Here is a 19,237-nt window from a genome sequence, read left to right as displayed (position 1 = left end):
ACCTTCGCGTCAATTGTCAATGAATGTTATCTTATGTTTTATTTAACGACGCTCGCATTAAGAGCTGGGTATGCTAGGAGGAATAAGCAGCCTGTTGGATTAAGAAAACAATGGTGCACAAACTTCAAACGGAACGTGAAATTTTATGTCGTTATTTTTATATGGCTTCTTTCTGTTTGTTATTTTCTATATTGTCTGTAAATAAAAAGTACTAACACCTATTTCTTAGCCTAATATTGCAGTTGTATTTTAAACGTTAATAACATAATAAAGAGTAAAGAAGGAATATTCATACAAATTCCATAATAACTACAACTATATTGTACTAAGTGAATTAAACACATCTTCATAAAGAAATTGTTATCCCAAAGAAAGAAAAAAAAATGTTATGTTTTATTTAACGACGCTCGCAACTGCAGAGGTTATATCAGCGTCGCCGTATGTGTCGGAATTTTGTCCCGCAGGAGTTCTTTTACATGCCAGTAAATCTACTGACATGAGCCTGTCGCATTTAAGCTCACCTAAATGTCATCGACCTGGCCCGGGATCGAACCCGCAACCTTGGGCATAGAAGGCCAGCGCTATACCAACTCGCCAACCAGGTCGACTATTGTCAATGAATGTTTTAACATCAGCCATCTTAATATAAATTGCTAGCTTTCATCATCTGGCAGCATGGTAGTCCATATTGGCAACATAGCACTATAGTTCCAAGCTCGGCCGCTTAACTGTCATGTCCCATTTTTAAAAAAACAACAAGTATACAAGCAAATTACTTGAAAAAGGCGTCATATCAGATAATTTCAAAATATCAGGCATGCAAGTTACGAAAAGAAGGACGTATCTTGATTTTTAAAAAATCCGCCCCGATCCAAGACGAAGGCCTAAAACGGAGGACACGTTCGGACGAAAGAGGACGTCTGGTCAGCCTACCACAAATCAACCTAAGGTACAAGTTAATTCATACAATGCACCAAATTATTACATTGTACAAGAAGCGAAAGTGGCACATTTCTTTGATTTGGTTATAATTTGAAATTCCACGGCATACGCTTCTTTATAACACAGTTCACTTTAGACTGACCTACTGTACGCACTGAGAAATACCGATTCAGCTATTGCAGTGTGCTGGCTATATGTCAACAACTGCTAACCTGGATGCAGCATCATGACATGGAAGAATTAGTTAACAAGCATAAGTGTACCTATCACTAAACATAAATATGAAAGTTATAGAATAAATTTAGATGTTTGAAGTAAAAAAAATAATAATTGATTTAAAAATATTAATGGTAGTAAATTGTGAAAAGGAGCAGATAAATAAGGTTTAAAGTCTTAATGGTTATTAGGATTGGTTTAAACATGCACTAAAACCAGACGTAAATGCAAGTTTGAACCAATAAATTATTGAGATTTGCGATAAATTAATTAGTTTAGGAAATTGTATATTTATTATGTATAACTACTTTTGTATATAGGTCTTTTTTTATTATTAAGTTTTGTACTTTTGTGAACTAATATCAATAAATCTATCACGCTTCTTTATAACACAGCTCATACTTTTTACTTGTTTTGGTTTTTTTTCAATGACGTCATGTTCATCTTTCTTCTACACCGAATTACGCAAACTAGAAAATGTATTCTCTTGCTGCAATGTACACGTTGTCGACTGGGCAGTGCGCAACTACGAACTGATTTCATTAGCCATCCCCATGTTAAAAACGGTAACATGTGGAAGAGAACAACCACCATGATCGCCACCGTCGATTGGGAACGACCGCTGGATAGAAGTACAGTTGCTCATCCATGCAATTCAAATGAGAGTTATAACGTGACTTTTTATGAAGTAGCTAGATGGCAGCATAGTGAAATTGATGAAAATTGTTGCCTTCAAAACCTATAAGGCTGAGCAATCTGATATATGTGATGGGGTGATACATACATTATGAATTATCTGTTTATAAATCAGGAGTGATACTATAAACTGTAGTTCACGAACTTCAATAAATCAGTGGCAAAGCACACAGTATTCAGAAGATATGATATTATGTAATTTGCACTAATAGCAAACAAATCCCAATTAACATTGACGATCATAAAACAAGAGTCAGAACAAATGACGTCAACACTCAGAAAGTAACCTTGCATCACTCCTCAGTGTAAGAGAGCAAATGAAGGACTTCGATCTTTTTTATGAGTCACCTTGAAACCTCGAATAAAGAAATTAAGTTTATGAATGGACTAGACATAACAACTTTGCATAATACAACTCCTCATACATTTTATTACATTTTAACGTGCGTTTTCTTTCAGCATCAGATAGAATACCTGCTCTGATTTTGAGAACTAAACTATGATTTCTTACAAATGATAAATTAGACAATATTATGAACATAACGAGTATGCTGTCTAATTATTAGGGAAGTTGACTCCATATGAATCATGTTAGAAATTCTCGATTATCTGAACTTCGTGGTCATGTGGTTTGTGATTTACGTGATTCATTTAGCGATTACGGAACAGCGACAAATCTCTCTTTCCTTGTCTGGAATCAAATTCTGTTACGCTGAGCATTTGGTTGGAAACACTCCCAGCTGTACCACAGAAAACGTCGGAGCTTAAGAATAACAAATAATGACGTATTATGCAAAGCCAAGAAATCGCAGCGTTTTGCTTAAATCCGTCCTTGACATTCATGTCTACTTCCTTCAAGTGGTTTTCCCTGTCCTTCGCAATTACATACACTCCGCACTATGAATATTCAACGTCATAATGTAACTACAGTAAATTCCTGGTACGGATACAAATTCACAGAAAACGATTACAAATTTTGAAAACATAGATCTTTAAAAGGTACAGAATATAAATGCGATTGTTCATTTTCAATCACAACCCAACAGTGCTAACACAGACTCCAGGATCGTCTTTCTGCAGGTGATATTAAGGTAGGTATATTGTAAATATCTAGCATCGCGGAGTAGTTTTAACACTGGTACAAGTCACTATCGTGGTTTCGAATTCCTTCTGGGACACCTCTGCTGTGACTGAGTGGTCAGACCGGGCTGTCACTCAGGCAGTCCGAATTCGAGTCCCGGTCCAGCATGGGGTTTTCACCCCTGCGGTAGCTGAGTGGTCAGTCCTTCAGCCTGTCACGCTGGCGGTCCGGCTTCGAGTCTCGGTCAGGCCTGGTGTTTTTCAGATCTCTACCTCAAGCAAAAGGAGATTCATTCCTACAGTGTACATGTGAAAATTATGCAAATCTCATGGCATCCAATTAGTTCAGAAAAACATAATCGGTAAGTATTTTATAGCTGTTTCTTCCATGTCACGGATGTTACATTTTGTCAAGGATGTTACATATTATGTCCTTCATATTTCGTTTCGAAACAACTGTAACATTTCTAAGTCAAAATATTCACTTGAACTGTAAGATTAAATGTTATTAACCCAAACTACTGAAAATAAACAGCAGAAAGAATATAGTGCAGAGTAAAAATTCCTTGATCCTGGAGCTCTGGAATTAACAGTGCAAACTCTCATAATATTTCTTGAACAATAGCTTCTTGAAAAACATAAGTTAACAGCTCATCTCTCTATAAATGCTGAAAACTTTAGGAAAACAAAACAGTAGCCTACCTATTATCCAGACAAGACCACTTAGATTCAATGCCCATAAAACTCGTAAAATATTTTCCTTTTGAAAATAAAACATTAATAATAATAATAATAATAATAATAATAATAATAATAATCGTGGCGCTACAGCTCACGAGGGCCAAGATCGACCAGCCGGCTGCTGGCATCACGGTCTCATGCCGAAGCAGAGGTGGACGATTATCCAACCAGAATGGAGGTATCGTGTGGTTAGCACGATGAGCCCCCCAGCCGTTATAGCTCCCCAAGTGCATCACGATGCTGGGTGGGCACCGGTCCCATACACTCGCCGAAATTTCATGAGAAAGTTTCTTCTCCCATTAAGACTCGAACCAGCGCGCATTCCGTAACGCGAGTCCCAAGTAGGATGACTTAGACAACGACGCCACGGCGCGGGACGAAAATAAAACATTAGAATATTTAAATTTAGAGCCTTATCTATGTCTTAAACTAATAATAAACAAGTATTTCTGAAAAAAAAAAATTGCTTTTCCATTGGAATTCCCAGTTTGCCCGGAATGCTTGTAAGAATATTATAAAGTTCATAGCCAACAATTTACTGTTTGTACTGTCAGTTAGATTTTAGATATTATGAATGAACATTTTATGAAACACCAGACATTTTAACCATAACTACTTATACATTGTGCATAGCCAGTCCTCAGTCTGATAAAGTGGGAAGGAAAATGTTATAATGTTATGAAAATTGGTGTTGAAGTTAACAGTAGGGTGACCAACTGTCCCGTATTTTCCGGGAACTCCCGTATTTGAACTATTTTTTTATTCTTCCGGCTTCCGTACTGATACCTTAATCCCCCCGTATTTTTCTCTATCCATTATGAGTGCTAATTACTTAATGTAACCTCATAAAAAACCTCCAAATATATTTAGATATAAACTGATAATATCGATAGTTCAGCAGATTTGTGCAATCAATACAGTAATTTTGTTTCGGTGATCTTGAATTATTTGGAGTAACTGTCTGCACGTATGACTGAAGATTTTTCTTTTTTCAGTTTAGGGGAGACTGTTGTACCTGTAAACACTTTTCACATTTTATTATTTTTAATTATGGGAAATGAAATTTTTAAAATGAAAAAATGCTTAAAATAATTATTGAAGATTTCTTTACAACTTCCTGTATGTATTTTCCCGTTTTACATATCCATTAAGGATGGAAAAAAATAAAATGAAGAAATATGTGAGCCGTTCAGAACAAAAGTGGTGTAAGTCAAGAATGGGTAATGAGGGTTAAAGTAAACATTCTGTAAAATACAGCGTAAAGTAGCAATTAACATTCAGTTTATTTAAACTATTAGTAGTCAGTGCATGCATAGCAAGAAGGACATATTAATTGCTACTTTGCGCTGTATTTTACAGAATTTTTACTTTAAACCTCATTACCCAATTTTGACTTACACCACTTTTCCTATGAACGGATCATGTAATGCGTTCAAAGGTACAACAGCTTCATGTACCTCCGAAAACACCCTCTTGTACCTTGCAACACATGGCATATAGGTGGGAATATAGCTGTAAAAACTGGCAATCATATTTAAAAAGTATTTGCAATCAAAACCAGAGCAGGCTTCTCTGATTGAGATTTTATTTCCTGGAGGAGCAATAACTGTTTCAACAGCTTTCTTCAAGGCATTCGGATCAACTGGGGGCCTCTTAACTCCAGACTTACTTCGTGACATGACCTTAAAACAAAATAAAAACAAAAACCGATAGTATCGTGTACCTTGGAACATGTTCCATGGTACAAGATGTTTTGTGTTCAGAGGTACAAGAGGGTAGTGTTTAAACAAATATGGCTCCCAAAACTAGAGATTCGAACAAATCTTGGATATTAAAACATGTTATTACTCATCAGAAAATAGAGAACACACCGCACTTGCTGGATAGTAATAAATACAATCTAGTTTTGTGTTAGAAAACATATATCAATGAACGAAATGTTTAGTTTTGGTACTAAAAAAATTGTTTTGTCCACAGAACTCACACCCTGCAACAAATCAAACCGAAACTATGAATAGAGCTACTTAGCGGTTTTCTATACAATCTACTACAGTTTGAGTCCTCTAGGTAGCAGCAAAAATTAAACAACAAAAAATGTTTAAAAGTACACTATGCGAAAGGTACAACAGTCTCCCCTACATATCGAGATAAAAAAAAATAATCTGCGGCATCCTGTTAATAAATATAAATACGTTAAAACTAAACAACATGGATATTTTAAAAATATTGTTTACTCAATATTGAGATACCGGTATAACTCATATTTGTATTATAATTAAATAGATAGTTGTGTATTATTTAATATAAACCATTCAATCAATGAATTGTGGCTTCACATCCCAAACAATTGCGCTAAAATTTGTCGTGACCAAGTCTCCCGTATTATGATCAGAAGTTGGTCAACACCTGAGTGTGCTTTTTATTATGACCGTGCCGGACTTCACCGCTCGCGTCCTCGTATAAGCGAAAGGCTATTATGGCAAATGAAGGTCGCTCTCAGTCGAAGTCGAAGGAAATCTGGAGACTGGTGCATGATTTTTTTTTTTCGCAAGCTGAATCAAAGCATAAATTTGTAATTTTTATATATCCATTTCATATTATGTTCTGGTCACGAGACATAACCATATACTTTGTTTTTTTCGGGGTTTATTTCCAAGTAAAATTCCTATGTTTTCCTTACTCGTTTGTGGATTTTTTGTTAACATATTCACGTCATTTGCATAAACAATCTGCTGATGTAACCCATTCAATTCCAAACAATCTCAATAATAATAATAATAATAATAATAATAATAATAATAATAATAATAATAATAATAAGAAGAAGAAGAAGAAGAAGAAGAAGAAGGAGTATAATAATAACAATAATAATAATAGTAATAATAATAATAATAATAATAATAATAATAATGTGTGTATGTGAAGTAGCCTATATATTTATTAACACTACAATTGGGTGTACACCCGGTGCAGTGATATATAATAATATACAATAAAAACATTACAATAATTATATTAATAAAATTTACAATAATTACAGCAATAAAAATAAAATAAACGTAAATTTAAGTCTATCTATAAATAAATAAATGCAATAAACCTAGGACCTAATAATAATAATAATAATAATAATAATAATACTTACAAATGGCCAAATGGCTTTTAAGAAACCCGCAGGTTCATTGCCGCCCTCACATAAGCCCGCCATCGGTCCCTATCCTGTGCAACATTAATCCAGTCTCTATCATCATATCCCACATCCCTCAATTTTAATATTATCCTCCTATCTACGTCTCGGCCTCCCCAAAGGTCTTTATTCCTCTGGTCTCGCAACTAACAATCTATATGAATTTCTGGATTCGCCCTACGTACTAAATGCCCTGCCTATCTCAAAGGTTTGGATTTAATGTTCCTAATTACGTCAGGTGAAGAAAACAATGCGTGCAGTTCTGAGTTGTGTAATTTTCTCCATTCTCATGTAACTTCATCCCTCTTAGTCCCAAATATTTTCCTAAGAACCTTATTCTCAAACACCCTTAATCTCTGTTCCTCTCTCAAAGTGAGAGTCCATGTTTCACAATCATACAGAACAACCGGTAATATAACTGTAATAATTTATTTATTTTTTTTTTTTCGAATATTAATGTGCAAAACAACAGCACAGAGCCAATTACAGTTTAGCACAAAAAAAAAACAAAAAAAAAAAACAGAACAAATGATTATGAGAATGAATAACAGAAAATGGCAGTGAGATGAAATACAATCAATATAATGGTCAACATTAACCATTCACCAAATGCAACAAAATAAATGGCAATATCTAACAAATAATAAAAGATATTAAGTAACAAGTAAGGATATATCATGCATAAGTAAAATCAAATCAGATCTTGCAAATTAGCACTTTTAATACACCTGGCTATTGGAGAAAGGGATTTAAATAATTTAGTGAAGAAAATTCTTTGACCACGAAAACCTTTCACGGGAATTCTAAGGTAGGTGTTATGTATAAAAGAATCACAATAAATGACACCATTAATAGCATTATTAATGAAAGTGTAATCAATATCCTGACGTCTCGAATACGGACTGGTACAGATAAAATATTTACTAGACAGTTCATAATTTAAAGAAGAGGAGTTGGATAGAAATCTGAGCGCACAAAGAGAAATGAATTTTCTTTTGATATTTCCTACTTTAGCTGAATCAGTAGAAGTAACAGAGTTCCACGCAACACATGCATATTCTAATTTAGACCTTCCTAAAGCATGATATAATGTAAGTAGTGTATCAGGCGAGGAAAAGGAATAATAATAATAATAATAATAATAATAATAATAATAATAATAATAATGTATGTATACATGTATATGTATATATGTATTTATTAACACTAAAATTGGGTATACACCCGGAGGCAGTGACATATTATAATATACAATAATAACATTACAATAATTATATTAATAAAATTTACAATAATTACAGCAATAAAAAATAAAATAATAATATACAACAATAACATTACAATAATTATATTAATAAAATTTACAATAATTACAGCAATAAAAATAAAATAATAATATACAATGATAACATTACAATAATTATATTAATAAAATTTACAATAATTACAGCAATAAAAAATAAAATAATAATATACAACAATAACATTACAATAATTATATTAATAAAATTTATAATAATTACAGCAATAAAAAATAAAATAATAATATACAATGATAACATTACAATAATTATATTAATAAAATTTACTATAATCACAGCAATAAAAAATAAAATAATCGTAAATTTAATTCTAACTATAAATAAATAAATGCAATAAACCTAGGACCCAATAGTAGTAGTAGTACTAATAATAATAATAATAATAATAATAATAATAATGTATGTTTACATGTGTGTATGTGTGTATGTATGTATTTATTAACACTGAAATTAGGTATACAACCGGTGGCAGTGATATATAATAATATACAATAACATTACAATAATGATATTAATAAAATTTACAATAATTACAGCAATAAAAAATAAAATAATCGTAAATTTAATTTTAACTATAAATAAATAAATTCAATAAACCTAGGACCCAATAGTAATAGTAATAATAATAATAATAATAATAATAATAATAATAATAATAATAATAATGTATGTATGCATGTGTATGTATTTATTTACTAACACTGAAATTGGGTATACACCCGATGGCAGTGATATATAATAATATACAATAATAGCATTACAATAATTATATTAATAAAATTTACAATAATTACGGCAATAAAAATAAAATAATCGTAAATTTAATTCTAAATATAAATAAATAAATGCAATAAACCTAGGACCCAATAGAAATAATAATAATAATAATAATAATAATAATAATAATAATAATAATAATAATAATAACAATAATAATAATAATACTCTAGTCAGCAATGCTGTGAAAACTAACCCGAGAATTTCGAACACAAAATTTAATCCTGGTAGATCTTATAAAACTAAATTAACATTCTCATCGACCGACACTTCTTAACTGTATGAATAAGGAAACAGGTTAATATGCCTAATAAAAAAGAACAATTCGGCCATGTAGCTTTTCGTTTCTTATTTTTCTGGACTTTCCTGCCATTTTTATTATGATATTACTTCATTCTCACTTCATTACCTCATAGATTCCGCATAGCCTGTGTAGTTTGAAAGAGATGTTTAAAATAAGAGGGTAAAGAAATAATAATTATTCTCATAACTAGGTCTCTTCTCACGTCATATTTTTTCCAGGTCATCAACTCGTTATGGACCGAGAGGTACTATCTACACTATTGCAGCTACTTCTGATATCTCTATCAGTATCTGGTTCTTCATCGACAGACTACAGATTGCCAATCACGGTCCTACCAACTCACTACAAATTAACGTTAATTCCTTACTTCGAGGAGAAGAATTTTATATTCGAAGGAGAGGTGGAGATCACAGTGAATGCCACAACCAGTGAAAATCATATTACCTTGCACCACAACGGACTGAACATCGTAGAGAACCCCTCGGTGAAGACAATCGGTGGATCACGAGACCTGAAGGTTGTGAACACGAACTACGATGCAACAACGCATCTTTATAAAATGAAGCTGGATCGGAGACTGCAACCTAGACAACTGTACCTCATACACATAAAATTTACTGGAAGTCTTCAACAACGCGATCTCCTTGGCTTCTATAGGTCCAGTTACCTAACCTCTAATAACGAATATAGGTAAGAAACCGGATTGAAAACCTCGCTTGTTTATATTTATTTATTAGCCGTACCCGTGCGCTCCGCTGCAACCGTTAGAAATAAATATAAAGTAATTACATAATTAAAATAGAACATTTGATCCAGGGAACATTCGTGTTTGATAGAAGGATAAATCGTTTAATATGTTACGTAATTTAAATTGTATTCAAATAATTAAAATGCGATCATTTTGATCAAGAGACCACTCGTAAAAATTATTAGGAAATACAGAAAACGAATGTACAAAATAGCCTATAAAGTTTTTTGTGCATAAGAAGTTATTTTAATCTTACCTGTCCTCGATTCACTCAGAAGTTACTGTAATAACATTATAGCATTATGTCCATCTAGAGAAACTACACTTTCCAATGGTGAATTAATAATTAATTATACAAATAGGTTAATTTAGCTTCCGATATTACTTCATACATATACAGAAACATTCTCTGTAGGCTATGTTTCATAGCTTTCGATTGTTGTTGTCTAAGGCCCCTTATAAACGAAGTCATTTGTTTATTATTTCATTACACCACCTTAGATAGCGTTGTTTTTGTAATTTTGGAACTCATTTATCTCATTAAATATCAGTCCTATCAAAATTTTGCATAGAATAAAACTTATCGGAAATTAGTTTTAAAGAAAATTTGGTATGTAATATTTTTCAGGAAAATTAATAATAAGGAAGATATTTCGATTTATTTAATTCAAGCCCCCTTATAACCCCCCCTTTTAAATAAAATATTTGGAATGCCATATAGTCTAAATTCTAAGTTACAACGAACTTTATTTATATTCAATTGTCATATAAATCGGTTCAGCCATTATCGCGTGAAAAGGTAACAAATATCCAGACAGACAGACAGATATACAAACAAAAATTTCAAAAAATCGATTTTCGATTTCAGGGCGGTTAATTATATATGTTAGGACCAATTATTTATGGAAAATCGAAACTTACCAGAAAAATTTCGGCTACAGATTTATTATTAGTATAGATTTTATGCTCGACCATGCTGAAATGTAGTAATTATACACCTGGTAGCAGCCCTTTAATGGACCTCATTAAAGTACACCTATTCATTAAAGTTCAGGTGTTCCAGCAATCAGAAAATACCATTGTAGCAATATGAAAGCGCAAGTATCGATTATTCTCGGATATGCAATCGAAAGACAACAATAAATCAATAAATCACCTATATTTGAAATAAAGTCAGTTCTGTTACTATAATAATTAGCGTTAATTGTAAATAATATTCAAATAAATTCAATTTGTCATCTCGTTTTTCAATGTCTAATTCAATTTCAAGGTTATATCAAGATTAATGTATATTTTACTCTCTAGATTATATCAAGGTCAATGTTGACATTTATTTCTCGGAAAAAAAAATCAATACTTTCGCGTCTACGCACATCTCACAATTTACGAGGTATTGCACAAGGTCAGTTCCGCTCCTCAGTCAGATAAGAATAACATGAATACTTATGAATAATTTGAAGTTAGAAATATGGTCGAGCAATAAAAAGTCGTATGAAAATTGACTATAATGGTAATTAAGACGCTCGTATGAAAATTATGAAACTCGCTTGCGCTCGTTTCATAAACATACTCGCATCTTAATTACTACCATTATAGGCTCGTTGCATAATGTACTATTATTTATTTAACTAGCTAGCTAATGAGTACAAATTAAATTTATAAAACAAAAATGTTTCTAGCCAGGCTCGTGTACGGTGTGGTCTTAGTCAATAATATAACATAAAATTTACAAGGACAGTTTACTAAATACAGTAACTTAATTCAAACCAATAAATTCAACACAAGAGCTAGAATTAAGACGAAAGAGAAAAAGAGAGAAAAATACACATTTAATATAAGTTGACAATCAGACAGAAGCCAGTGATATTCAATAAAAACATGAATATAGTCGACATAAATAAAAGGTAAAAAAATGCATTTGTTAATATTGTAATATCATGGATAATTTTACACATTTCTTTCTTAAAAGCTTCAATTTTAAAATATTTCAAATTTGGATAATGGTTTGTAATTTTATTATAAAGTCTTAGGCCGAAACTAGCACCATGTTTAAGAGCTGCACTTGTTTGACATTTAGGCTCAATTAATGGGAAAGTAGATTTTTGTCTTCGAGTACGATATTCATGTCGATTATATTTATGTTTTATTTGATTTCTGTAGTAGTAAGTTAGTAAACTATATTTATAAATTTCTTCAATAGTTAATACATTAAAATCTGTATAAATTGAATTTGTTGGGTAATCCATATTTTTGGTCAGACAAATTTTTATTAATCTTCTGTGTAATAAAATTAATGGATTAAGTACAGATGATGCTACTCCACCCCAATTTATTATACCATATTGTATTAATGATGGTACCATATCTAAAAATATTATTCTCAATGCCTCCTTAGTGATAAAATTTCGAAGTATTATGAATTTATAAATTGTCTTTCTTATACTTGTACACACGAAATCAATTTGTTTATCCCAACGTAAATGCTCGGCTATAATAATTCCTAAATATTTAACTTGTGTGGAATTCCTCTTGTTGGAATATTTAATAAATATTGATATATGTTTAAGTATGTAATAAATTCGTGTCGGCTTAATGTTACAGATGGTTGGCTACAACCCACTTTGAACCCACTCATGCTCGCAAGGCTTTCCCATGTTTCGATGAACCAGCACTGAAGGCTAGATTTCAAGTAAACCTCGCAAGACCAAGTCATTATCATTCCTTGTCCAACATGCCGCTGGAAAGGAGCTCTTTACCTGAGTAAGTTCAACTTAATATGGTGGGATACTAATGTCTCTCGACATAAACTTACAGTTCAGTCAGTGAAAAGGACATGATGGATCGCGCTGTAATACAGTAATGTTTTCAAAATGTCAATAACTCTCGTCGTTAATTGCCGAGCAAATGTTAGGCCTGAATACCTCGTGAATTTCTATAAAAATTTTCTAAATAAGTCGGATACACCATAATTAAAACTTCTTGTTGAAAGTTTAGATAACAAAAATCAAAATGACTGATTTCTCAACATAAGAGATCTTATTTCCTGCAAATGAACATGCAGTATTTCACGCACATAATATTTCCTACGGCAGTTGGTTGTAGGATGATAACACAGTTTAATTTGGGTAGTTTCTAGAGATGAGCAAAAAATCACTAACGTGTGATTTAATCACAGTGATCGAAAAATCATGATCACATCTGTGATTAAACAGCTCTTTAAACAGTGATCACAGTTCGAGAGCTAAACTGCTCACTAGCTGAGACAGTTCATGCTCTTTTCTCACTGCGTGCGCTGCGCTCCACTGCTGCCTAGTGACAACACTGGGAACTACGTCCGCCAATGAATGAATGAATGAGGGGGGAAGTGGGAGGAGAAACTTTAAAGGTACGTGAAAACACGTCCTTGCAAGGGGGGAGTTGGGGCTGTGAAAAACTTAATATGTGAGCTCCAAGCCTCTTGGTCACTTGTCTCACTTCGGGTTTTGCCGCCCCAGTGAAGGAGCGCTAGAAATTTCCAGTGGGTAAGCCGAAAATGGACGTAACTGATTACCTACAACATACGGGGGAAGGAGGGGCAGAAGTACAGCGACCTGATCCGGAGGAGAGACGCAATGGTACCAACTAGGAGGAGGAGTGATAGAAGTCTAGGCACCAAACGGTAATAGCCAGTTTGCTGTTTGAAGATTCGAACGCGTAACTGTGAGCGCACGATTTTAGCAATACATTCAGCGTTGCCAACTCAGTAGGTTTCTGGCTGATACTGGCAGATTTCAATTTCTTAAAGCCGGAAAATATACTACTATTGTCAGCCGACAGCCGAAAATCTGGCAGGTTTTTACATTGCTTAATTCATTCCATTATTTTAAGCAGTGAATTTATTAACTGGCTACACTATTAAACTAGTAAAATTACAATAATAACAAAATTTTACCAAATATGATAATGATTTAAAAAATAAACAATGTTTCTTACATCTTCTGAGTAATGAATGTGTGGATTATGTCAAAATTACTAATCACTATTGAGACAAAAGTCACTTTCAAAATGAGGAAAACAATTTCATTTTGAAATTACGAAATGTAAGCACAACAAATTATTTTCTTTAGAACAAATGTCTCAGCAATCATATTCTACCATGAAATACTGTTCAGGTGTACAGCACAACATTATTACATTGTATACCCTCAAGTAAACATGACTAGGTTTTTAAATTTATTTAATAAACTGCCTATACATGAATGGAGATCTCAAATAATAATTAATACACAACAATGCCTCATATAAAGTGAAAATGTACATAAAATTTGTCAAAATAACCGAGATACGACGATTTTCCCACTTAAATATTTCAAAGCGTGTTTACCTTTATAAAGGTGATATAAAAGTTATAACCAAATTAATAATGCGTTTGCGTATACAAAAATACTCCCAATAATAATATACACTTATGAAAAAAAATTATTTGATTAACAATATTGATAATTACTAATTGTTCCTTTCTTTTTCTATATAATATTTCACTTCAGAAATACTAGACAAAATCAAATGGACAATCATTATATTGGGTAGCCAGATGACAAGTGTTCACTTTGTCTATAGGATTTGATTAAATGATTAAATGAATGAATGAATGAATGAATGAATGAATGAATGAATGAATGAATGAATGAATGAATGAATGAATGAATGAATGAATGAATGAATGAATGAATGAATGAATGAATGCTGACTTTATAATCTTTAACCCGTTTTTAAAATGATGAAACGCTTATATTTACATCTCAGTATTGTGGTTACACTTGACTTCTGTGAAGTACAAACACATAACCTCAACTTTTTCTCGTCCTCTCCTACCATGTGCGAAATATCGAGAGCACTGAAACATCGCAGTGAGACGCTCCGATGAGCGGGGAAGAATGAACTGTTCAGTGTTCACCTCGAACAGGTTCACAGTTCAATCACTGTTTTCCACTGCTTCACTGTCTAAGATCACCGTGATCATAAATGAGCAATTACAGGTCGAACAGTGATCACAAGAGAGCAGTTTATCTCATCAGTTTCCTGAATTCAATGAATTAAATTTACTAAAGTAAATGTTCAAAATGTGCTCCATTCTTGGCTGGATAGTAGTACAGCATATTACGAGACTTCTCTATATAGCATTGCAATAGCATCAAGACCATAAAAAATAGTGTGAACTTTGACATTTATTATTCTATATTCAGTTTTGAATGTTTAAAGAATACGTTCATAATACACAACCATAATATTCCTTAATATTAATTTGTGTTACTATCTGAAATACCCTGTAACTAATAATATTCTTTGTAGTTTTATTTTCTTCAAAACGCATATAGAGTGTTAGTTGGGAGGCCGGCGGGAAAAAGACCTTTGGGGAGCTCGAGACGTAGATGGGAAGATAATATTAAAATGGATTTGAGGGAAGTGGGATATGATGGTAGAGACTGAAGTAATCTTGCTTATAATAGGGATCAATGGTGGGCTTATGTGAGGGCGGCAATGAACCTCCGGGTTCCTTAAAAGCCAATAAGTAAGTAAGTAAGTAAGTTTTATTTTCTTCAACTTTAATCAACAATAACAAAACACAGACTGCCAGACAACGCAACTATAAAAACAAAAGATGAGAAACAAATTATTGAGATGTATAAACAAATGAACACTTTTATAAATTTAAGTATAATATTATATAGGTGTCATTTAAAATTTCAAAAGGGATAGAGGAGGTGAGAGGGTGAAAACTAAAATTTAGTCAACATCGGTTTCAAACCTCTCCCTTAATATCTTAATTGTAGTGTTTTTCGTTTAAATTAAATTTTATTGAAATAAATAGTTATTTAGACTGGGAAGTTTAGAAATGAGAGCCCTCCTTGTGTATGTGGCAGCGCATTTTCGTTCCCAAACATACAGCGGATCGAGTAGTTTCTTCTGGTAGCTACATCTATTACGTCACATGGATGCGTGAGAAAGGTCGAATTACAAGCAGGTACGCATGGGGTCATTAAATAATAAAGATGTAATGTAATATAAATATGCCCCCTATAACGTCATATGACGTAGAAACAACATTCTCTTAGTTTAAACAAATTTTATGTGATGCTCGTAAAAGATTTGCATTTCATAACCTCAGAATATACTGTATGTTTTCGTTCACTGCAACGGGATAGGTTTTGATAAACGAATTGTTTGTATATATTGTGTAAAATATAAATATTCATAATTTGTATATTGATTTTTGTTATTGTTATTATTATTATTATTATTATTATTATTATTATTATTATTATTATTATTATTATTTTGTCCCTGTAACGTCATGTGACGTAGGAAGAACATTTTCTTAGCTTAAACAAATTCATACTGGCAGTTATAGTAAAAGATATTAATTTCATAATCTCAGAATATATGTTGTTGTTCACCGTAACGGAGTTGATTTCGTTAAATGAATTAATTGAATATATTATGTATAGAGTATTTACAGTTAATGTGCACCATGTTTACTATTATGTTCTATAATATAATTATATTGTATACTATTATGTCCTATAATATAGTATATAATAGTATACAATATATATTATAGAATATAATAGCAAACATGACACATACATGTTAACTGTAAATACTCTGTCTATAATATATTCAATCAATTCATTTAACGAAATCAACTCCGTTACGGTGAAATACATACATACATACATACATACATACATACATACATACATACATACATACATACATACATACATACATACATACATACATACATACATACAAGTGGTCCCATATATATTTCGAGATAGAATTGATAGGCCTAATGACAGTGGGATTGTGGGGTGTGTTGGTGAAAACGCAGAGCTCCGAGAAAAAGTCCCACAACCATAGATATATTATCAAACACAATTACAACTGAAATCTTAATTTTGATCCGCAGTCGTAGTAAGCTACGGTTCTGTCAGCTATGTTACCAAGGCAGCTATTTGTTCTTTTAGTATAGTAGAAGAACCCTAAAAAATTACGGATTAGAGTAAAATGAGAAATGTGGAAAACTTACTTTCTACAGAGATACAAGTTTGTTTTTTACTCGTGTATTAACTATCTTATGTCTTCCATTCGTTATTTGCTATTTGATTATTTATTATTAATTTGTTTTATTTCTTGTTTAGAGAATCGAATATTCATTTGTTTGCTTTATTGTTAATTTATTTGTCATGTAATTTTGTTTCTTTTTATACACTTCATTTAGATATATTTTTTTACTATTAGTATTTAGTTTTGTTTATCTGTCTTATTTATTTTATTTATCCATTTATTTATTTTAATTTTTAATTATGAATATTCTTAAAATCTGTTTCTAATTTCATATAGGCCTAAACAACGACTAGACAAAGTATTTAGAAGTACAGACACTCATTCTACCTCACTTCGACTATTGCGACGTTGTGTTCAGTGATCTCAGGATTGATTTCGCTCAGAAACTACAGCGTGTTCATAACGCGTGCGTCCGCTTCATTTGTAATGTTCGATACTAGGATCATATCTCACCTTCTTTCGAGAAGTTATCATGGCTTAGGTTACATGAGAGGAGAAATCTGCACCCACTTTCTCTCTTATATCGAATTATACACACTTCACCCCCCTCTTATTTATTCGCTCGTTTTCATCTCTCTCGCGCTATCATAATATTGATACTCGATCACAACGCGATAACACGCTAGAAATTCCACTTCACACATCATCTCTGTATTCCTCATCTTTCACTGTTGCTACCTCTCGTCACTGGAACTCTCTGCCGCCTGAAGTCAAGGGCTGCCGAACATTGAAATCTTTCAAATCCGAGTTAGAAAATTATCTTATGACGAGTTGCCAAACTAACTTACTATTATGACAAGTGTTGTATTGCATGTTTCCACGTATTCACATTTTTTTATGTTCTAGTGATATTTAACTTATTTCATATTTTTGTTTTCATATTTTCCGATAATGGTATATCTCTAATGTCATACGTTGAGTTAGGCTATATATAATCATAATTTTCCTTACTGTGTGTACTTAAAAAATATTGTATTCATTGTATACTTTGTACTGCACTACTACTATTATTATTATTATTATTATTATTATTATTATTATTATTATTATTATTACTATTCTTATTTTTATAATAATAATAATAATAATAATAATAATAATAATAATAATTATTATTATTATTATTATTATTATTATTATCATCATCAATAATTGTCTTATTTTTTATACTTTGTATGCCTCATTTATTTTGACCTGCTGTTCACATTTTATTATGCTTTTTTCTTTCTTTCTGAATGTTATATATTATGCCTGATTTCTTCTTACTTGTTGTTTAGATTTTATTACTATTATCTTATTCAGTTTTGTGTGTAAAATTGTAGTGTACTTTGTAAATTTGTAGTGTTTTTCTAACGCAGTTTTACTCCCGATTGAGTGTTAGAGAAGGCAGTATGGCCTTAACTCTGCCAGGTTAAATAAATCATCATCATCATCATCATTATTATTATTATTATTATTATTATTATTATTATTATTATTATTATTATCATTATCATTATCATTATCATTATTATTATTATTATTATTATGATTATTTTATAGTAGGAAAAATCATGTAATTTCAGAACACTATTAATATTATTATTATTATTATTATTATTATTATTATTATTATTATTATTATTATGTGCATTGCAGCCCAAAAATAGGTGGAAAAATATGGGATTCATTTAAAGAGTCGCCACCCATGTCTACATATTTTCTGGCATTTGTAGTGTCAGATTTGAAGAACATCTCCACCTCAGACGGAAAATACAAAGTGTGGATTAGAGAAAACAGGTTAGATGAAGGAAAATATGCGCTGAATCTTACGGCACCCATCATCAAACAACTTGAGAACTACACGGGGATCAAATATGATCTGCCAAAGCTGGATCATGTAGCTGTACCAGATTTTCCATTTTGGGCTATGGAGAATTGGGGCCTCATCACTTACAGGTAAGCAACTTGTATAGTTATTTTTTTTAGAAAAAAATTATGTGACGCAAGAAAATCTATTCTGATGTTTTGTCAGGTACACAAAATCCAATTAAAACAAGTTACAATTTTCACATTTAATTAAGCCGTATACCTATATATGAGCCGTTCACAGCAGAAGTGGTGTAAGTCAAAAA

The 19,237-nt window shown here is 31.9% G+C and overlaps 1 protein-coding gene across 1 annotated transcript in view; it reads left to right on the top strand.

Annotated features, from left to right (window-relative positions):
* LOC138691197 (putative aminopeptidase-2) overlaps positions 1-19,237 on the top strand; it is a 155,663-nt gene that overhangs the window by 95,661 nt on the left and 40,765 nt on the right. Inside the window, exons 14-16 of the mRNA XM_069812984.1 lie at positions 9,484-9,955; positions 12,615-12,773; positions 18,762-19,061. Of these exons, the coding sequence (XP_069669085.1) occupies positions 9,484-9,955; positions 12,615-12,773; positions 18,762-19,061 (931 nt within the window). The remainder of the gene's footprint in view (positions 1-9,483; positions 9,956-12,614; positions 12,774-18,761; positions 19,062-19,237) is intronic.

The sequence above is a fragment of the Periplaneta americana genome, chromosome 16, assembly GCF_040183065.1.
Source record: "Periplaneta americana isolate PAMFEO1 chromosome 16, P.americana_PAMFEO1_priV1, whole genome shotgun sequence".
Taxonomy (NCBI): Eukaryota; Metazoa; Arthropoda; class Insecta; order Blattodea; family Blattidae; genus Periplaneta; species Periplaneta americana.
The sequence above is the reverse complement of the archived record's forward strand: the minus strand, read 5'-3'. Positions and strand labels throughout refer to the sequence as shown.